General features: G+C 33.1%; 1 protein-coding gene, 2 non-coding genes and 1 pseudogene across 3 annotated transcripts; 2 read left to right on the top strand and 2 right to left on the bottom strand.

The window, feature by feature from the left end:
- Window positions 1–6370: 6370 nt before the first annotated feature.
- Window positions 6371–6441, top strand: TRNAG-GCC (transfer RNA glycine (anticodon GCC)). The gene has a single exon. It is a non-coding gene; the product is annotated as a tRNA-Gly (tRNA).
- A 7-nt stretch (window positions 6442–6448) lies between these two features.
- On the top strand, window positions 6449–6536 carry LOC136221380 (small nucleolar RNA snoR114). Its single transcript, XR_010685145.1, has one exon. It is a non-coding gene; the product is annotated as a small nucleolar RNA snoR114 (small nucleolar RNA).
- A 4809-nt stretch (window positions 6537–11345) lies between these two features.
- LOC136220078 (probable ubiquitin-conjugating enzyme E2 24) lies at window positions 11346–12615 on the bottom strand. The gene has a single exon (XM_066007769.1). It carries the CDS (start codon window positions 12613–12615, stop codon window positions 11608–11610), a length of 1008 nt encoding a protein of 335 aa, XP_065863841.1. The 3' UTR covers window positions 11346–11607.
- A 5407-nt stretch (window positions 12616–18022) lies between these two features.
- Window positions 18023–19026, bottom strand: LOC136217529 (probable ubiquitin-conjugating enzyme E2 24; annotated as a pseudogene).
- Between the last annotated feature and the right edge of the window lie 4657 nt (window positions 19027–23683).

The raw sequence follows: 23683 nt of genomic DNA, 5'->3' as shown, positions 1-23683 counted from the left end.
GTTCTTCAAAGGTTGACCTATGCTAAAATGGATCTCTTGGGTACACTCTGATCCCAAAATCAGTAAGATTATACTAAAAAGGAACATACCTTACGTCTGTGAGATTACATTATTACCTTTAAATGAGGCGGTCATGTGTACATCAGTGTGGACATTGGTGAGGCTACTGGGTCCATTGTTGGATAGACCTTTTGATAGTTACACATAGGGTTGTAAATGAGCCGAACCGCTCATAAGCAGCTCGGTGGTCGGCTCGATAAAAGCTCGGCTCGATTTGTAAACGAGCCGCTCATGAGCACGATTTACTGGCTCAGTTTGTGAACGAGCCGATCTTGAGCAGGCCAAAGCTCGCTTCGAAAGCTCACGAGCAGACTCGATTAGAGCATATATGAACATATTATAGTTTTGTTGAAAACTATATAGTTTTGTGTTAGTTCATAGATATCCAAACTTAATATTATTTCATTTGCTATTAGATGAGTTCGTCCACAAACATAATAAATGAGCAATAAACAAACTATTTCTAAGCATCTTGTTTATTTATTCACAAACTTTGCTTGTGAGCTTATTTGTATACACAATTAAAGAGCTATTTGCGAGCAAACTTCATAAATATAATTAAAGATTTACTCACAAACAATTCATGGTTAGATAATTTTCTTAATGAACCAAGTTGAGGATTTTAGGCTTGAAGCTCTCGAGCTCGATTATTTTCTAATGAACTAAGCCGAGCTTGAGCAAGACAAATCTCGGCTCGGGTTCGAGCTCGTTAATTTTATAGCGAGCCGAGCTTGAGTAGGCCAAAGCTTGTCTCGGCTCGGCTCAGCTCGGTTACATGCTGGAGGACCTGTTGATAAATTGAGCCTATAAAAAACTTATAAAATTTAAATATTTACATTCACTCATTTAAAATTTTAGCTCCGTCCGTAGGGTACTGGAAAACTTCAAAATTTATATTTAAATACGAGTTTAGGTCATTTATATATTGAAGAGTGAAATAAACATTAATATCCAAATCGATAAAATTTGATGATGTATCAAATTGACATGTTATTAATAAATGGATTATCATAAATATAATTTGAATACAAAACAAATTTTCGGGTTACCTTTTATTTTGCAGAATCTATTGAAATTGATTATTGCGGAAGAAACCATGAATGTATATTAACAGTCACAAATCAACTACATCAAAACAAACCGAACACGAATTAAGAGCGATGAACCGAGAGACAAAAAGCAGGGGAGCAGTGGTGGCCATAATTTTGAGAGAGAAAGAGAGCCACTTTTCTATTTCCATAATCTCACATTATATTTAATTAGGGTAAGTCTTAGATGTACTTATATAGTAAGCTTTACAAAAATGGAAATTATATGATAGTGTATGTAACACTGGAATTGTAAACAGATGAACAAAATTAAACCGTAAAACCTGAAACAATGTACATAAGAATAGAAATCTGAAGCATGTATTAACAGTCACCTGAAAATAAATTTCGTCACTATGGATGATTGTCTCACATAATACAACAGAAGATATGGAATTTCCGACCAAGCAATTCTGATTGAAATACGGGAATTGAGTATATAAGTGAACTCTTACATCCATTTTTTATCAAAAGAAACTCCTAATTTTTAACTTCATCTGGGGAAATTTCTACAATGGGACGAGTTTTATAATAATGTCTGAAATTGATCCAACTTGCCAACGTTATGGATGAAATTGCTCTTAGCTACCAATATTAGGGGTAAAATTACATCATTTTGGACGTTATGGGTAAAATTGTTTCTAGCTATAAACGTTATAGGTATTTTTGCACTTTATCCCTAGTTACAATTTATCCATATTTTTAATGGTTAACCGGTTGTAGCAGGTCAATAAATACTATATTATCAATAATCATAAGTTTATGTATTTTTTTGTGATAAAATGAAATCTAGATATCAAAATGTGAAAATTGATAAAGTTAAAGTGCTATAATTGTAATTTACACCAATTTTCACCGAATTAATTTGACATGAATTGATGTTCCATTTGCTAGTGCAAATCAATATGTCTTGTAAGCAATAACATGGACAAGAAATTGCCTTCTAAATTAAAATACTCTTTTATTTATTTATTTACAAGTGCCAATAATTAAACACTTTGTGCCCATATGGCTACGCTCCAAGAACATCAATTTTTGCCATGTTTTTTTTTTATTATTATTATTGGGATGGTTAAAGCTCTCAAGTCGGTTAATTTAGAGATTAAATTCAAGTTTTAGTATATACATGAAACTTTAATTGAAATAATTTATAAGAAAGATATCTGACGAGTTTCAAACCGAACAATCGGATAAATTAATAAGAATAACAAAAGAACATCAATTTTGGTCATGAGCAATGTTATCTGATTTAGGTCTATTAGGTACTCTCTAAATCAAAATCCCTAATTTTTTTTGACCTGTTAAGCCTCCTTAAATCCAAATTTCTAATTTTTTTTGCATATTAGGCCCCCCTTAAACCTAAATTATTGATTTTTTTAGCCTGTTAGGCTTCCCTAAATCCAAATTTCTAATTTGTTTGGCTTGTTAGACCTTCTTTAAATCCGAATTATTAAATTTTTTGCCTGGTAGGCCCTCTCAAATCAAATTTTTAATTTTTTTTAATCTGGTAGGAATCTTAAACAAAATCTAGCTTAATTTTGAGAAATCGTACATTAATACTTAAAATTGGTTCTTGAACACCCAAACTATAACATGCATATATACAAAAAAAAATGAGCAAGTTCGATTTAGTAATTTTTTTTTTTTGCGAACGTACGTGTAAAATCATCTCCCCACCAACTGAGTAATCTTGTATTCGCCACTGAATTTATATATATATATATATAAATTTAAAATTATAAACAACTATACATTACTTTAAAATTGAAATTATTATTTTCAACTGTAATTTAATATGCTTTATGTGTTCATCATCACCATATTTCAGTTTAATTACAACAATTTACGCATCAAACTATTAGTCTTTCAAAATTAGGCTTTCATTATTTAGGTAGGAAGAACAAAATCAGCGAATTATGAAAGTAACGGTTTTTATTTTATTTTTTACCTTTTTTATTTAATTTATAAAAAGTCAGGGTCACCTCGAGTCTCGGTTGGATCGAAGAGGCTCGGGTTATTAAAAATCAACATGACTCAGAACTAAAAAGCTGGTCAATTTCTATCCAACTGACCGATCTGATCCGAGCTGGGCATGGTTTTTTTTTTTTTCCTTTCTCTAATTGGGAATATATGTGGCACACTAGGGAGACATTGCGCCCATGTATTAGTGTTGTTAAAAATCAACCAAGATGGGCATGAATGAAATGGGTCCTCAATGGTGGCAATTCACCTAGCAAACTTACAAAACTAATTTGGAATTTGGGGACCGTTTGACATCTTAAGTGCTAATTTGCATCTCATTGTTGGATGGTCCATCCTTCGTTTTGACCAATTAATAATGGTAATAAGTAACGGTGAGTACCGTTGGGTATAATTTTGGAATTTGAAAATCTTCATAATTATATGGGGTAAATTACACCATGACTACTGAACCTTACCTATTTTCACATTATAATCACTGAACTTTATTTTTTTCTAGTATGACTACTGAACTTTACAATTTTTAACACCGGTGGTCACTCAATTTTAACTAACTTCTCAAAATGACCGTTAATGATCTTAAAATGAAAATATTCAAGGATTAAAGTTGTTCAGAACGACATTTACCATGAAACCACATTTTTTATTTTCGAAAATCACATTTTTTAGAGCTTTCTCTCTCTAAAAATTCATTTTCTCTCTTCTCACCAAACAACACCTAAATGACCTCAAAACGAAAATTTTCAAGAATTAAAGTTCTTTAGAATATTATTAATGTTTTGGATTTTTTATTTTTAGCCGTCAACGGTCGCTTTGAGGTGTTGAGTGGCCACCGGTGTTAAAAAAATGTAAAGTTCAATGACCTTACCGGAAAGAAATGAAGTTCAGTGGCCATAATGTGAAAATAGGTAAAGTTCAGTGGACATAGATGTACGTGTAATTTACCCTAATTATATGTACTAAAAATCGGTAGTACAATTCAGTTCGGTTTTACAGTTCAATCCAAATTGAGCTTTATGCCTATAATTATTTAATGATTTTTTTTTATCATATTCATGTGCTCATAATGGAGAAAATTACATGTATGGCCACTAAACTTTAATTTAATTAATATTATGGCTACTAAACTTTATAAGATGACATGAAATTTGCTCGATTTTACCATTTCTAACATCATGGTTACTAAACTTTAATAAGTTATTCAAAATTACCGTTGATGACTTCAAAATATAATATTTCAAGAATTGATGATATTTTAAGCAATTTTAATTTTTAATTTTTTCATTTTGAAGTTATTTAGGTGTAATTTGATTACGAGAGAAAAAGTGAATGTTTAGAAAGCTTCAAAAATAGTGAGTTGAAAATAAAAAACGTAATTCTAAACAATATTAATTTTTGGATGTTTTCATTTTAAGGCTGTAAACAGTTATATTGAAAAGTTAATTGAAGATTAATGATTATTATAAAGCATAAAATTGAATGATTTTTATATTACGTTTTAAATTTTAGTGATGATGGAAGTAATTTACCCAATACTCGTAAAGTGCATTCTATTTCTTACATTAAAAATAATTATTTTAAAATATAATCCAAATTATTAGTGATATATTTTAATAATTTGTTGCTGCCTAAATGATAGATGGAAATCATTTTCTGAAATTAGTAAGACTTATAAGGTGGCTATTGGTATTTTAGGCTTAAATTGTCATTTAGCACTTAATCTATTAAAAAAATTAACATTTGACACCTGATTTATTATTCATCCACATTTAGTATTTCAATTGGTTAAATTTTATTCGATTTGGATGGAAACTTGACAAAACCGTTATCTCTTTAATATATAATAATATTTTGACATATGGACTTGACATATTATATATCTTAAAATTTAATTGCCATATAGATTCTTTTATGTAAAAATAATTAATTAGATTAAAAATAAAAAGAAATCTCTAAAACTAAAATTTATCAAATGTCAAAATATCCTCAAGTGTTAATAAGATAATAATTTCATTAAGTCTCTATTCAAAATGGATGAAATTATACCAATTGGGATGGTTTAGAAATCAAATTTGACCAAATAATATATCAAGAGTCAAAATGATAAAATTTTAGATAGATAAAGGACACATACTAATTTAAACCGATATTTAATTTGATTGTGTTAGATTATTAAGCAAGTGCCGATTCATTTAGGTAATTCGACCTCCTTTCAGGCCTGGGCCTAGGCGGTGGTACTCCCACTTAGGCTCAGGGCGATCTTGCTTAGAAAAAAAGAAGGTCAAATTACATAAATATTATAATTAAATATAAAATTACAATTAAATCATATTAATAAATTTAATTCTTAATATGTCATTCATTTAGGTAATTCAACCTCCTTTCAGGCCTGGGTCTAGGCGGTGGTACTCCCACTTAGGCTCAGGGTGATCCTGCTTAGAAAAAAAGGATCAAATTACATGAATATCATAATTAAATACAAAATTACAATTAAGTCATATTAACAAATTTAATTCTTAATATATCATTATTTTCTATATATTATGATTTTACATCATAATTTAAAAAATCTTGATTCCAATTTATAAATCATAAACCGTAGAAAATATATTCTAACCTTCTAATTTATAAATTCTAATCCTCAAAATATATTAAAAGTACTGATTTTACTAGTTTGATATAATCTAAAATTATGACTTGACATAGTTGTAAATAGTTTTTGAAAGATGAAATTCTGTGTAATTTTCTCGAAAAAATTGGAGTAAAGATTAATTAAGATTTTTTTTTTTTATGTATTACATAACATCATTTTGAATACAAATACATAAAATCATTTTGAATACAAAAAGAAACAGAAAAAGAAAAATCTTTTATAAAAATTTCTATATGAGAGAGTCCGTATCTAAACAGCTAAATTATGAACGACAATATTCACTTGACGCTACTATACGAACTTGATTGAAAAAAATAATTATAGTTTAATTAGATCAGAGCCCTAATGGAATAGGATATGGACTGCTTATATGAAATCATGCCACGTGTCTTGTGTGTATATATTTTCGTATCCCCAACTGAAAAAATTTAGCGAAAAATCAGAACTATAAAAAAAAATAAGGGAGATAATTATTTTATTTTCATTTAAGTTTTAAACAAAGTACTCTCAGTATATTATTCATTGCGAAAATGCTAGCATCGGAGGAAGCATATATTTATATATAAACATTATCGATATTGTGCACGAAGCACCAGTGGTCTAGTGGTAGAATAGTACCCTGCCACGGTACAGACCCGGGTTCGATTCCCGGCTGGTGCATTTCATTGAGCAGTGAAGACATATACACCTACGCTGATGGATGGGGTCCATCTCTATCATCTATTGTCAGGTGACAATCAGGTGTTTCTGAGCTCATTATTTTTCATGTATTTAATTTTGTTTTTTAATTCTAATTTTGAATATAATTTTCTTTTTTTTTTCTTTTTGTCTTTTCTTATCCTGCAACAATGAGCCAAATGTTTTTTAGATAGTCAACTAATTAAAATTTTCTTAAATTAATTTTTCAACATTTGACAAATAAAATTAACTTTTTGGTAATATTTAATGAAATATATAATTGCTTTTTTAACCTCAAAATATATAATTGTTGAAAATATAAATATCCACAGTAGTAATTAAAATTAAGTCTAATTACGCACTATAAATAGATAGATTTATATCCACCCGCGGTAATTAAAATTTAATCTAATTTTACTCTATAAAGAGATAGCTACATATAATCTTTAACCCTAACGGAATAAATTAAAGAGAAACCATATGAAGAACCTTAGCCGTCACCTTAATTAAATAAATATCTGTATAAAATGACTTGTTTTAATTAAGTAATCTATTGGTGGCTTTATTTTGGTTTAAAAATGGCGTGGAACCGGGAATACCAGAAAGTTGTTGTTGAATTAGACTCAAGCTCCGCTCTTATGCTTATGACCAGTAGTTCGAGTGCTCATCATCCTTTAGGATGGTTAATCCGCGGTTGTCAGGAGATTCGGGATCGTAATTGGCTAGTTCGTTTCACTCATATTTATAGGGAAGAAAATAAAGCAGCTGACTGGATGGCAAATTTCGCAGGCTCTTTCGCCTTAGGACATCACGAGTGTGGTGCGCCTCCTGCAGGCCTCCAGGATATTCTTTATGCGGATCGGACTGGCCGAGCTTCGGCTAGAATGATCAGTATCTAGCTCAGTTTTCTCTCCTCGTTTTCTTGCTTTCACTTTTGTTTTTTGTTTTTTTTTGTCTGCTTGTCCGGGCTTGTAAGCCTTCCATTCTTACCAAAAAAACAAATAAAATTAAAAATATTGTAATATTTTATGAAATGTATAATTGGTGAAATATATAAATAAATATCAACCCATAACTTAAATCGGTCGGATTAAGTTATGTGGGTAGTTAAAATTTAACCTAATTGCACGCTATAAATAGATAGTTACATTTAAATCTTTAACTCTAACTTAGCAAGTTAAAGAGTACCATTCGAAGAACCTTAACGGCCGCCTTAATTGAATAAATGTCTCCATAAAATGACTTGTTTTAATTAAAAAAAAATGGATAATTGAATAATTCCTCTTAAAAATATCATTTCTGTGACATATGTTTTTTTGGTTCAACTTAATATCATTTATTAATCTATATTTGGCATTGTGACTTAATATGTTCTTATCATAACTAGTCATATAAATTTATTGCAATTCAACTGAATTAGATAATAATTTAACTCTTAGATAATAATTTAACTCTTAAATTTCTATCTATTAATTCGTATAAATTAATTCAATGTATAACGGAATGAGTACACCAACTTAAGAAAGAAGTGTCTCATCCCCTAGAGCCATAAAAAGTTAAGTTGATATTTGACCATTACCTATTACTGCATAGATGCAATTTAATCATTCATCAGCTATATCCAAACGAATTGCGACTATGGAAACTGTTAAGTCTCATATATAAAGACGTTTGTTTACTTATTCAGGTCGAATTGCTCAAACTAGATAGATTACATGAAAACCCCAGTTCAACCTATAACTCATCTCCTTGCAATGATTTAGAATAATTCTTCCATGAAGTGGCATTTGATATATCTCTCATATACCGATGAATGCTTAATCTATTATTCAATTACCCTGCAATTACGTTATGTGATATCCAACCACTACCGAGGCACACCCGAAGTGTTGGGTCATGCTAGATAACAACGTCAAAACATCACTCCACAATCCAGAATCATAATGGTGATTATTAAAGTATAAGAATTATTTATATCTACTCTCACATATGCGATAAACTAGCTAACATCAGAAACATTTATCCAATGTATTTGAGATACGCTTCCAATATATTTTATTACTTTTTTTTTGAAACAAAATATAGTTCTTTTATAAATCAAGCATCATTACATCAGCAGCTAAAGACTGGTTTAGAAACACATGCTCTAAATGCCAATAACAAGGCGTAACCAAAGATAAGGCCTCCCTTGCAATTACATGGGCGACATTATTGGCTGACCTACGGTTAAAGCGAAGAGAAAAATCCGAATTGACCGATAGTATGTGACGACATGCTTCCACGATAATCCCATATTCCGAAACATCCGGTGTAACAGATTGGATAGCAAAAAACAGACCTTCAGCGTCGGTTTCGAACACTATATGTGACCAGTTCCTGCTGCAAGCGAGTTGGAGGGCTCTTCATAAGCCAACCGCTTCAACAATTTTGGGATTCAGCAGCACCGTTCGACATTCTGCAAAGCCAAAAACAAATTGCCCCTCGCAGTTTCGAAGCACTCCACCAAACCCCGTCTTATTCCGGACCTTGCAGCATGCCGCATCAACATTGAACTTCAAATATCCATTAATCGGTGGCTTCCAGTGTACTGTTTGACCCTCTCTCACTGCTGTGTCCGCGGAACTGCAAGAAGCTTTGCTGAACTGGTCATAGTAATCACGGCATAAAGTAGCAGAAGTCCGTGCCGAGAGCAGTTTACCTTCCCAAAAACTAGTGTTTCGTTGGCACCAGATTTTCCAGAGTCCCATACAGAGTTTCTGACCCTCCTCAATCGGTCTATTCGAGATAAAAGCATCTATCCATTCCTCAAAGAAATCTGTCCCCGGTATCCTATGATCCACCCCCAAGATGGAGCCACAGATTGTTAGTGGTTTTAAGTTTATAATATATTTTATTTTTTAAAAGTGTAATATAGTTTATTTTAGGGATAAGGTACCAAAATAGGCCTAACTTTTTTGGAGAAGTACCAATTTAGATTCAACGTTCAAAATAGCACTAATGTAGGCTTAACATTTACAACATAATATCAATATAGGCTTAACGTTTACAATATAGCATCAATTTAGGCTTCACGTACAAAATAGCACAAATATAGGCTTAACGTTTACAAAATAATACGAATTTAAACTTAACGTTTTACAAAATATATACAATTTAAGCTAAACGTCACAATTAAATTAACCATATTATATTCAATAACGTATCAAAGTTTAGTAAACATGATATTAAAAATTGTAAAATCGAGCAAATTTCATGTCACATTGTAACGTTTGGTAGTTATAATATTAATTAAGTTAAAGTTCAATGGCATAAATGTAATTTATTCCGTTATTTTATGAGCACATGAATATAATAAAAAAATCAAATAAATAATTATATCACGTAACTAAAAATAAATAACTTCAACCAATCGTTGGTTGGCGTAGTGGTAGCATGGGACTGCGTTTGGTAGGGAGGTCTCAGGATCAATCTCCCACAACAGCGATTGGGAGGGGTCTAGCAACAGCTCCTTGGCAGTTGGTTTTTCCATTGTCCTCTATTTTGAACGTATGACCGCTGTAACTTTAATTCTTAACGGTATTGGCATTAAATTTTACACTTTTTAATATCGATGGTCATTTAACATGTACAATCTTCAATTTGTCTCACTAATATGTACGAACTTAGGGGTGACCTCCCACTATGGTGTACGCGACACCTCAGCTTTGACCGGTCAAAAAAAAAGCCAACCACTTAATATAAATTTACTTTTATACCCCTATCTCTCCATCCATTCATCTTCTTCCCTCTCAACTCCTCTCTCCACTCCTTCTCTCTCTAACTATGGAAGAAGGACCTCTAAAAACACAATGGCATCATTCGATCTAGCACCTCTTGGCGATGCGAAGGTTGGAGAGAAGATCTTTCAAATAAAGATGGATTAAGATGTAGATGATATTCAAATACTTTGGGAATTGAGATTAGGAGAAAACTGCTGTTGTAAATGCTTTTTCATGAATGATTTCATGAACCCTTTATTAATTTACTTTCCCATCTGTTCCAGCAATTTCCCCTTCTCTTCCTGATTCGCTTCTCAATTTTCCAATTCAAACTTTCTTTCGTATTCAGGTGAGTTGTTGTGCAGTTTTTAATCATTTCATCTTCTGTGTTTTCGATCTTTGAATCAATTTCTCCTTCTCTTCCTCAATTGCTTTTCAGATTTCATTGATAAAATCTAAAACAGAAAGAGATTTTTTTATGAAAATAATGTTGAAAATGGCAACGAATTAGAGAGAGAATGAGTTAGAGAGAGAAAGGAATTAGGGTAGGATAAGAGTTAGAGAGAGAAAGAAGCCATGAAAAGAGAGAGATTGTATTTTTATTTTTTTATAAAGGGCATTTTGGTAATTGCATATCAGTGTGTTTAATTAAAGTTAAAAAATGGTGAGGTGGCGCGTTGACTTGCGTTGACCGGTCATTTTCACCGGCTATACACCACAGTGTGAGGTCACCCCTAAGTTCGTACATATTAATGAGACAAATTGAAGGTTGTACACCAAAGTGTGAAATATGGTAAAGGTTGTACACCATAGATGAAATTTACCCTCATTTGATGCCTCAAAACGATAGTTAACGGCATCAAAATAAACAGCTCAAAGAGAATGATATTTTAAGGAACTCTAATTCTTGAAAATTTTAATTTTGAGATCATTTAGGTGTTGTTTGGTTAGGAGAGAGAAAGTGATTTTTTAGAGAGAGAAAGCTCCAAAAAATATAATAAAATGTGGTTTTATGATAAATTCCGTTACGAAAACTTTAATTCTTAAATATTTTTATTTTGAGGTCGCTAAACGGTCATGTTTAGTAGTTAGTTAAATTTGAATAACCACTAATATTAAAAAGTGTAAAGTTCAGTGACCATCATATTAAGAATTGAAGTTGATGTTACATCATGTTAAAATGGATAAAATTCTATAACCATACATAATAATTTCAATAAATATAGTTCAGTTTCTTATATAAGTTTTTTTTTTTTTCTTGGGAAGAGTTCTTATATAAGTTACTAATAGGCTCAAAGCATTATTTGGCCCTAATATACCTAAAATTGTGTCATAAAATCATAAAATAACAACTTTTTGACTATTTTACCCTACTCCAAGTATATCACTCTTACGACCCCGTTTCCGTCGTCGTCTTCTTCTTCTTCGCACTCAACAATCCAAAAGCCTTCTTCACTTTGCCAAAAAGCCTCTTTACAACCCCACCATTACTTTTCTTTTCACTCTTACACGGCGTCGTTTTCGTCTCCGTCTCCACCTCCACCTGTAACTCTCCGATCAAAGTCCCCAATGAAGCTCCATTTTTAGCAAAAGCTGCAACCAGTTGTGGATACAATTGCCGCATTGATATCTTAAATTCAACCGATACAGAGGCTGAAGAAGAGCTTGATTTTGAATCATAATGCCCAATTCTAGCTCCACCATTTACATACGCAATACAAGCTGTTAAAATCGCACTACCTCGCTCTTTAAAATGACCGGCGACGAGAGATTCGAAGTGCATCGGCGGCTTCCGTTGATGAAACAGCATCGTTTTACAACATACAACAAACACATCGGCATTGTACGAGTTCGCCCTCTTCTCCCACTTAGACCAGCCGCGAAACCCGCCGAAAAACGGTTCGTTAAAATAGGGCTTCTCGTTGAGAACAAGAGCCTGGATCGAGAGTAAAATCTGAAGCACCGATGACTGCTCCGAATTCCACATCTCTTTCTTCTTTCCACTCCATGTGTTCAACAAGCTTAAACACACCTTACCGCTTGCGTAGAGGTTCGGGTTAATCCGAAACCCGAACGATCTGTACGAAACCAGCGGCGGCCGTGCTGGATAATCTGACGGGAAAGCAATGTCGAAGAAGTATAGACCGTCGTGGTAAGGTGTACCGGCGGATCCGATTATCGCAGCTCTCATTAAATCGATGCGATCTTCGTAAACTCGAACGAAGATTGAATCGGGAAGGTTTTTCTCAAGACTTTTCCACTCTTTCATTATCTTCTTCTGGAATTGTCCACCGGTAGTGGTATTGGAATGATACTTGTGATCGGTGGAACCTGATACGATGTCGAATTGAGGGAAAACGGCGCCGTCATGGTTTTTAGAGGACACAGAGAGCGCCATTGTTAGTGCGAAATGGAGGTTCAGGGCTGATGAGAGGATGCTTTTTAAAGGTGAAAGAACTGTCACCGTGTGGGTCCTACATGATCAATGCAGATTCTATTATCAGGGGAGAGTATTATGTGGGGTCAGATATTAGTTGACACGTGGAACCTTTTTGATGCGTGTCTTAAGTATAAAAATACCCAATAAATAACACACCATCTTTGCTACTTCAAAATTAAATAGTACTACAATTTATCTTAAAATAATTATATCATTACTTAATTAATAATAATTAATTAATTTATTACTTATTATTAGTAAATAATTTAATGGGATAAGGTACCAAAATAGGTCTAACGTTTTTGGAGAAGTACCAATTTAGATTCAACGGTCAAAATAGCACTAATGTAAGCTTAACATTTACAACATAATATCAATATAGGCTAACGTTTACACTATAGCATCAATTTAGGCTTCACGTACAAAATAGCACAAATATAGGCTTAACGTTTACAAAATAATACGAATTTAAACTTAACGTTTTACAAAATATATACAATTTAAGCTAAACGTCACAATTAAATTAACCATATTATATTCAAAATATCCATGACTCCTAAATTCAATAGCTCATGTAATATATGCAAACTAAAAGGAATTTAAAATTGTGAGGTTTATCTTAAATTGTATATATTTTGTAAAACGTTAAGCTTAAATTTGTATTATTTTGTAAACGTTAAGCCTAAATTGGTACTTCTCCAAAAACCTTAGGCCTATTTTGATACCTTATCTCTAATTTAATTAAAAACAAAGAAGTTTTCAAAAATAATATCAATATAACTCTTAAGTGGCTTTTCTAGTGAGAGAAGCTCTAGCTTCTCTCTAACTCCTCGTACATTTCTATCCTTTTTTCTCTTCTAAATCTCCCATTCTTGTAACTTTCTACCATCATCATTGTGGTTTAACGTTTCCGATCTTGCTTCTTATCAGATTTACTCTTAGAGGAGGAAGAAGGAAGCTTGTCTTCCTTCTTCCTCCTCCCATTTTGGTTTAGATCTACTTTTTCTTGTTAGTTTGAAATCCATATTCCTTATTGAACTTCTTTTTACGTCGGATCTGCACTTGTTAGCTATATTTCTTTCATTTATTCTTTTTTCGGTCTTTGCAAGAGCGGAAAAGGTTCATCTTGTCCGTAGATCTATAGATCTACGTGGTTGCAAAAAAAGAAAGGACTCAGATCCGAACATCCGGAAGAGCCTAAATGATGAAGTATGGGTTACAATGTTTTTTCAACGGGAATCGATTTACGAGAAGGATATGATTTCTATTTTTATTGTATTTTTTACTTTTTGTTGTATTGCTCTTTGTAGTCTTTGTATTGCTCTTTGTAGTCTTTTTATTGCTCTTTGTAGTCTCTTTTCTTCCATTTGTGGAACTTTTACTGACTTTAGCCTGTATGGATAGGAAGTCTTATCTGTTGTATCTGTACGTTTTAATCTAATGGAATGAAATATGGTATTTTTATCAAAAAAAAAAAAAAAAAAGAAGAAGTTTTTTAAAAAAAATTGACTTAAAAGGAATTAATTTTTTAGAAATTAAGTTTAAGCATGATTGTTGCTTTCAAAAAAAATATAAGCATGGTGGAGAAAAAAAAAGCTGAATTAATTTTGACTATTTTCTTTTTCTTAATAGATAAGTTTTAAAAAATAAAAGATAAATTTATTTTATTAATCTGTAAAGCAAAGGATAGGAGAGTGGCCGCATTCATGTAAGAGATACTAATCGATGCATGTGGATTGTTGATTTCAAAAAACATGTATCATACCGAAACAAAGGTCTTTTATACCCGTAATGACCATGATATGGTTCTTTTATTACAAGGATACCAGAAACTATGATTATTATTTAAGATCTAATCAGTAAAGCAGGGCACAGGAGAGTGACCGCATTCATGCAAGAGCTACCAATTAGGGATGACAACAGGTAGGCTACCCGCAGATAGTGTTAATCTCAAACTCTTACCCGTTTATTTTTTAATTATCCGTACATGTCTCATTACTCTAACAGGTATATGTTTTGCATCTCATATCCGATCCATTTAATTCATTTTTTGTTTTATTTATTAATTTAACAAAGTATAAGTTAATAAATCATCCATCTAAAAATTGAACAACTTGAACCTTAATCAATAAAAATAAAGTAGCTTAGTGGTATTAGTTAACGGTCAAAGAACAAAAGGTTGGTGTGCAAATCTCACATCTTACATCTAAAATACAATAATATTTTTTAATATATAAAATAGTTATGAAGGGTAACGGGTACCGCATACCCTGGGGGTATTCCCATACCCTTACCATTACCCTAACGAGTATTTGTTTTGATCTCATACTCGTCCCGAATCCTTTTATAGAGGGTATGAATAGTTCCATTAAGATTTAGTAGTGTCAGATATCCGCAGGTAGAGTATCTGTTGTCATCCCTAATACCAATCGCTGCCTATGAGTTGCTGCTTTCAAAAAACATTTAACCATGGTTGAAAAAAAAGTAGCTGATAAAGAATTAATTGGCTAAAAAAAGTTTTTCTTAATAGTTGAGTTTTAAAAAATAAAAATAAATTTATTTTATTAATCAACAAAGCAGAAGACTGAAAAGTGGCTGCTTTCATGTAAAAGATACCAATCGCTGGATATGGATTGTTACTTTCAAAAAAACATTTAAGCATGATTGAGAAAAAAAATTAGCTGATAAAGAATTAATTTTGATTAAAAAAATTTCCTTAATAGTTAAGTTTTGAAAAATAAAAAATAAGTTTATTTTATTAATCAGTAAAGCAGAGGGCGTGAGAGTGGCTACATTCATACAAAAGATACCAATCGTTACATGTGGGTTGATAGTTGAAAAAAAAAATAGTTGATAAGAAATTAATTTTGCTTAAAAAATGTTTTCCTTAATAGTAATAATTAAGTTTTGAAAGATAAAAAATAAATTTATTTTATTAATCGGTAAAGTAGAGGGCGAGGGTGGCTGCACTCATGCAAGAGATACCAATCATTACATTTGGGTTGATGGTTGAGAAAAAAATTAGCTGATAAAGAATTAATTTTAGCTCAAATAGTTAAGTTTTGATCTACAAAAAAAATAGTTAAGTTTTGAAAATAAAAAATAAATTTATTTTATTAATTATTAAAGTAGAGGGTAGGAGAGTGGCCGTATTCATACAAGAGATACCAATCGTTGCATGTGAGTTGTTGTTTTCAAAAAAACATTTAAGTAAGGTTGAGAAAAATTTAATCGATAAAAAATTAATTTTGGCTATTTTTTTACTTTAATAGTTAACTTTTGAAAAATAAAAAATAAATTTATTTTATTAATCAGTAAAGCTTAGGGTAGGAGAGTGACCACATTCATGTAAGTGACCACATCAGTAAAGATTTTAGATGCCTTAGCAACATCCAATTAAAAGAGAGTTGTTATTTAAAATTTTGTGATGTAAAACAATTATTAATTACAAATAGGGACATAACTATATTTTATACAGACAAAAATTGGTTTTACTCTACTCTAAAAAGCATATTATGATAGAAAGTGAGGGCGCCTAAATCGTCGGATCTTGGGCATGTGAGCCACGCGCCAGATCTGACGTCTATGGTGCCCTCCGCGAGTTACAAAAAACATGATTTTGGATTTTAAGGATAGTTTTACTATTTGTTACTAGAATAGAATAGGTAACAAACTACTTTTTTGTAAAAAGTTCCCTAATGGTTTATTGTTACTCCATATATGGGTAAGTAACAATAAAATCTATACAACTTGAGATGGTGTAAAAGGCAGTTGAGCTTGTAGGCTGATACTGGCATTATCCAACCCTTTTTGTTGTTTAGAAAAGGCAGATGCAGCCTTATTTTCAGTTTATTTTTTGTATTATATCGTGTAATCCAGTCCAACAAAACTTAGGAATCCATTATGTTGAACATATGTGTGTAGCTTCTATTCTAAGAGGCGTTTGATGCTTTCATGATTAAAGGAGAGTTCTCTAGGTAGTTCCTCCATAGAAAACAAGCTTATAAGATTGCCAAGAGTTCTTTCGCATAAGTAGGGAGTTGTTGATTTATAGGACTAAGATCCTGAGTTAGATAGCATATGGATTTCCTTTCCTACATAAGAACTGCACCTATCCTCGTACTATTAGCATGACGGTAAAATATGAATGGTTGCTCAAAATCAGGTGAATAAAGATTGGGACTTGAGTCATAATCACTTTGAGTTTGTCAAAGGCAAATTAACCTTGAAAAGACTACTTAAAACAATTCTTTTTGAAAAGAATAGTAATGGTTTGCTTATGACATTGTATAACAAAAATCTTTTCTAAGTCACCTATCACTCCAGCACTACAAGAAAATTGCTTTTTGGCAACGAGTTTTGGTAATAATAGAAGAAGTCGTTGCTAAAAATGGATTTTAGCAACGACAATTTTCGTGTCGTTACTAAAGGTTGTTGCCATAAATTTCTTACATTTGTGGGAAAAAGGTGACAACTTTAGCAACAATAGCTTCGTTGATGTAAATGAAAGTTTTTAAGTAAACAATTGTATGTTATTGTTGTAAATGAAAATATTTACAGCAACAATGACATGTCGTTGGTGTAAATGAAAGCATTTATAACAACGATTGCATATGGTTGCTATAAATGAAAAAATTTAACGCAACGATTGCATGTGGTTGCATATGTCCCAAATAGGCTATTGATAGCATTCCAAACTCACGTTTTGATGCCTTAGCAAATAATTGATTACAAGACACTAATTGAAATACTAATTTTAGATGAACCAGATGCTCATCATGAGGGACATGTATATTAGTATGTCATCAATGAAAACCGAAACAGATTTCCTTAAATAAGGCTCAAACATACTATTCACTAGTGATTGAAAGTGTTGGTCCCAAAGAGGTATTATTTAACTGAAGGTCGGTACTGGACCGAAGTAAGGTTCGTTCATGAGTTTTATTAAGACAAGACTCGAACGTTGATTTCGGCATAACGCTAGAAACCTTTTGACTAACAGCCCAATTAAACGATACCGTATCAAATAATCTAAACAATTGACTCTTAGTAATTTAATAATAGAGTAATACATATTACTTCTAAGAATATTATTCATATTTATTCATATTTATTATTTTATATATTAATTATTATTATATTTATCAATAATAAAAAAATTCAATAATAAATTATTAATAAAAAAATAGACTATATATCAATAGAGATAATATAAATGCTTTTTAGGATTAATTTAAGAAGTCCCTAGAGACCGTTAGAGTTGATTTTTAACTCTATTACTTCTAAAACCTATTTTATAAATCATAAAATAAAGCTTTTGACTATTTTACCCTAATTTATCAAAAATATTCCAACTATGTCCCTCTCAAGTGGCCCTTTCCGTCTTCATCTTCTTCACACTCAAGAATCCAAAAACCTTGTTTACTTTGCCAAAAAGCCTCTTTGCAACCCCTCCATTACTTCGCTTTGGGCTCTTGCACGGCGTCGTTTTCATCTCCGTCTCCGTCTCCTTCTCAATCTCTCCGATCAAAGTGCCCAATGAAGCTCCATTTTTATCAAAAGCTGCAACCAATTGTGGATACAATTGCTGTATCGATATCTTAAATGAAACCGATACAGACGAGGAAGACGAAGTAGAAGAAGAGCTTGATTTTGAATTATAATGCCCAATTCTAGCTTCACCATTTACGTACGCATTACAAGCTGTTAAAATCGCATCTCCTCGCTCTCTAAAATGACCGGCGACGAGAGCTTCAAAGTGCTTCGGCGGATTTCGTAGATGAAACAGCGTCGTTTTACAACATAAAACAAATATATCGGCATTGTACGCATTCGACGCCTTCTCCCACATAGACACGCCGCGAAACCCGACGATACCCAGTTCGTTGAAATAGGGTTTCTCGTTAAGAACAAGAGCTTGGATTGAGACTAATACCTGAAGTACCGTCGACTGCTCTGAATTCCACATCTCCTCTTTCTTCTTCCCGCTCCATGTGTTCAACAAGCTTAACAGACCTTGCCGCTTTCATAGAGGTTCGGATTAATCCGAAACCCGAAAGATTTGTACGAAACCAGCGGCGGCCGTGATGGATAATCTGACGGGAAAGCAATGTCGAAGAAGTAGAGACCGTCGTGATATGGTGTACCGACGGCTCCGATGATTGCAACTCTCATTAAATCGATGCGATCCTCGTATACTCGAACGAAGATTGAATCGGGGAGGTTTTTCTCGAGGATTTTCCACTCTTTCATTATCTTCTTCTGGAATTTTCTACCGCTAGCAGTATTGGAATGGTACTTGTGATTGGTTGAACCTGATACGACGTCGAATTGAGGGAAAACGGCGCCGGAGGACACAGAGAGCGCCATTGTTAGAGCAAATCGGAGCTTCAGGGATGATGAGGGAAGGCTTTTAAAGGTGAAGAGATGAGAGATTCTATTTTAGTTCTGATAGGACTGTTACTGTGTGGGTCCCATAGAATTTCTCAGGGGAGAGTATTATGTGGGGTCAGAAGTTACTTGACACGTGGAACTATGTGTGTCTGTAGTAGGAAAGAGACCAGTGGACCCACTGTATTTTTTAATCCAACGGTGATAAGAGCAGTTAACAGAAGATTGTTGTGGTATATAACACAAGCTTCTCCAACTCATGCTTTATTTTGAAAAATAACAATTTTATCTTGATCAATAAATCTACGTGGCTGTAACAAAAAAAAAAAAAAAGGATTCAGATCCGAATGTTCGGAATGGTCTAAAGGATGAAGTTTGGATTGTAAATGTCTTTCTGCAGATTTGAATTTACGAGAAATATATTGTTGTTTTATGTTTTTTATGCCTTTTATGGATTCTTTTTTTCTCTTTGTAGTCATTTTCATCCCTTCATGTAAGGTTTTATTAGGTTTTATTCCTTACATTTTGCTTGTTGTACTTCTTTTTTCATCTAACGAAATTACATGCAATTCTCAAAAAAAAATATTTTGTTGTGAATTCTTTTTAATACAAAAATACATAAATTTTAAATTTACAAAACTAAAATTTACATATAAAATTACGTTATTTTATTTTCTATAAAAATATAATTATTAAAAATTAAGTTGGATTCTTCGTCAATTTTATAATCGAGTTTGTTCATGAATCAATTTCCAAATTTTCGAACCAATTTTGTCGTATTCACAATTTTTATTGAATCAAACATATAATTGCTCATAAGCGGTTCAGATTATTTACTAATTAATATAACAAAAATCATCTTAAAAAAAGACATAATGAAGTTTTAGTATGATATGATAAAAAAAAGCTAGAGAGATACAAATTAGAGCAGTAAAATATACCTCCTAACACAAAGGTGATATTTTTCACCAGATGTTGCGGATGCAATTTTGAAAATTCCTTTAAGTCAAAGGCTTTCTACTGATTCTTTATTTTGGGTACATTCTAAAAATGGAGAATATTTAGTGAAGTATGGGTATAGAGTTGCTTTTGATGCGTCAAGAGTCTTATCAAGGGTTGCAACTTCATCTATGGGTCCTGATCTGTTTTGAGGGAATTTATGGAAGATTAATTCTCCTTCAAAATTCATTCATACTATATGGAATGTGTTGCCGTGTTATGACAATCTGTTGAGGAAAAGGATTGAGGTATGGGACATTGTTATTTTTGTGGTTTTCATTCCGAGTCTTTAATTCATATCTTTAAGGAATGTTCAGGTACGAGATCCTATTGGAGACAGGCAAATTTGGTTTATCCCGTGTATAAAGTTGCAGGTTTGTATTGTCTGGAGTGGTTTTCTGCTGTTTTAAAGTTGCTGCCGATGAGAGAGTTTGTAATTTTTTGTGGGTTAATTCACTATATTTGGTTCGAAAGGAATCAATTAACTCATGGAAAGAAGCCGCTTAGTGAAATTAGATGTTTGGCGGCTATAATGGATTCTGTTAATTTTTTTAGAGCTGGTATGATTAAGATTGGTGGAGGTTTAAATGGTACTTATCCTGGGGAATTTGGAGTTTTGGTTGGTGGCTTGACGTATGATAGGCGGAGGCTTAATGAGGAATTGGGTTTAAATTGCAATTTGGCTATTTTTGGTGCTGGTGAGGAGAATATAGATGCTGCTTATTTTCCTAATGTAGTTGATGTGGTGTGATCAAGGCAAATTGATGATGTTGGTGTTGGTGTTGGTGTGCATGGAGCAGATAATTTTAATTTTTTTTTTGTGGATGCAGGTGTGGTAGAATTTGGAACAATGAGTAATTTGGCATGTTTGAATGGTGGTAGGCGAGTTGCTGTTGATGATGGATGGCCTTCTACATGGATTCCTCCAAATGCAAATTTGTTTAAATTAAATTGTGATGCTGCCTTTTCAATACGTTCTTGTTATGCTTCTTTGGCATGGTTGTGAGAGACTGTTATGGAAATGTAATGCTATCTGGTGGTGGGCCTATTGGATCCACAATTTCGGTGTTGCATGTTGAGCTCTTAGCGATTCTCAATTCATTACGTGTGGTTCGTGATTGTGGATTTCCGAATATTTTGGTGGCATCTCAATTTCAGCTATTAATTTGCTTAAAGGAGATCAAAGATTGGCAAATTGGTTGGGTGTTATTCTAGTAGACATTCTCGATCTTATTCATTCTTTTTTTTTCAATCGAGTTTGTGTTTGAGAGAAGACAAGCGAATTCTGTTGCACATGGTTTAGCTGCTTGGGCTCGATCTCTGTCTGATTTGGAAATTCTTATTGAAGATTTCCCTAATTGTGTTGCTTTTTGTATTCAGAACGATTTGATTGTTTAATATAAGTTTGTATTATCAAAAAAAAACACAAAGGAGATATAAATTGCTGATAAGGTAACCAAATTTATATATATATATATATATATATATATATATATATATATATATATATATATATATATATATATAAAGTTTTGATAGATATGTTTATAGTCCCGAATACTTGATAGGCCTGCTAGACTCGTGTTTTGACGGATGAACACGGTTTAACCCAACTTTTTTTTGATAGTTGGTTTAACCCAACTGTTAATATTAATTCATATATTGATATATATTAAATATTATTTTTAATTATAAATTTTATTTATTATAATATAATCTTTTTTAGATGAACTTATATAATTTGGACTTGAGTTTAATTTTTAAACCCGAACCCACTTTGATTTGAACCACCTAAATTAACAACGAGTTGGGTTTGAGCTAAGAATTTTTAGACAAAAACTCGTTGGATCCCCCCGAGCCCACTTAACCCGACCCATGGGGATGTGTCAATATTGGTAATAAAGAACAAATGTATCCATAATATCATAAATGACATAATTATACTCCTAACATTTTCAAGTTGGCGAATTTTACCTCCAAAATTTGAAAGTTCAATTATTGCTAACGGAGCACTGTACATGGCAATAAATCTCATTACGACAGGGTAGAGTGGTCTTTTCTCAAGGAGATGATGACGGTCATGCGATTCCCAACACTATGGATTAACGTGATTCAGAACTGTTTAACTTCAGTATCCTTTTCTTTCCTAGTAAATGGGGCTCAAAAAGGCTATGTCAAGCCAACCAGGGGACTTCGCCAAGGAGATCCTCTGTCACCCTATTTGTTTCTTATTTGCGCAGAAGGGCTTTCAGCATTGATAAGGAGATCTGAGGTTAACCGATCAATTCACGGGATCAGAGTAAGCAGGAATAGCATGTCCATTTCACACTTATTCTTTACAGATGATTCCATTATTTTCTGCCGAGCCTCATTGACGGAGTGTGAAAACCTCAAGAGACTTCTAGAACAATATGAGCAAGCTTCGGGTCAACGAATCAACTTTGACAAAACAGAGATGTGCTTTAGTTCCAATATTGATGCTGACAGACGAAGGATCCTAACTGCATGTCTTGGGGTCAGGGCAGTTCGGCAATTCTCCAAATACCTAGGCATCTCGGCTATCGTGGGAAAATCCAAAAAATCCATTTTCAGTTTCCTCAAGGAAAGGATATGGAAGCGGGTCTGCGGGTGGCAAGAGAAATGGTTATCAAGAGGGGGAAAAGAGGTCCTTATTAAATCAGTAGCTCAAGCCATTCCACAATACATCATGAGTTGCATGTTGCTACCAAAGTCATTCTGTAGTGAGATACAACAAATTATGGCTAGATTTTGGTGGAACAATACTTCAGAAAAATGGAAGATCCATTGGGTTTGATGGGACCATCTATGTTTATCCAAAAGGGAGGGAGGACTGGGTTTCGAAATATATATGCCTTCAACTTGGCACTATTGGCAAAACAACTATGGCGTATCATCCAAAATCTGAAGTCCCTATGTGCCCGAGTGTTCAAATACAAATACTTCCCCCGGTCCGAGGTACTTTCAGCCAAAATTGGTTTCTCCCCTAGTTTTGTGTGGAGGAGTCTTCTTCAGGCACGTCACATCATTGAGGAGGGCAGTTGTTGGAGGGTAGGGAATGGTCAATCAATTGAAATCCTCACTCACAAATGGATCCCTAACGTACCATGCAACCGTCCTCTTCAGACACTTCATGATCCACCTACCAAATGGGTCTCAAGCCTAATCAATAATGACACATTCAAATGGAAGACGGAGCTAATCTCTCACTATTTTGATAAAGACATTGCCTCTGCTATCCCATGCCTTCCTCTAAGCCCAATGAGCTTGACAGATTCGATCTTTTGGAAGCATTCTAAGAGGGGAGATTATACGGTGAAAACAGGCTACGAAGTGGCAACGACGTTCTGTCCGAAATTAGGAGGGAGAGCATCATCTTCCAACAATGCTGATTCAATATGGAAATATTTATGGCAACTCAAGCTACCACCAAAAGTCCTCCACAACACATGGTGTATGTTGAACAACATACTCCCATGTGTAGAGACATTATGCAAAAAGAAAGTTCCAGTGACTCTAGAGTGTAGGTTGTGTGGAAGATCCCCTGAGTCTTTACTCCATCTGTTTAGGAATTGTCACATATCTAAAGGTTATTGGAAAAGCTCTAACCTCCATTTCA

This window comes from Euphorbia lathyris, chromosome 2 (genome assembly GCF_963576675.1).
Source record: "Euphorbia lathyris chromosome 2, ddEupLath1.1, whole genome shotgun sequence".
Classification (NCBI taxonomy): Eukaryota; Viridiplantae; Streptophyta; class Magnoliopsida; order Malpighiales; family Euphorbiaceae; genus Euphorbia; species Euphorbia lathyris.
Note: the sequence above shows the minus strand (reverse complement) of the source record. Positions and strands in the feature narration are given on the sequence as shown.

Coding starts and splice junctions, on each gene's coding strand:
- LOC136220078 (XM_066007769.1), bottom strand. CDS start 12,615: ATGGCGCTCTCTGTGTCCTCTAAAAACCATGACGGCGCCGTTTTCCCT.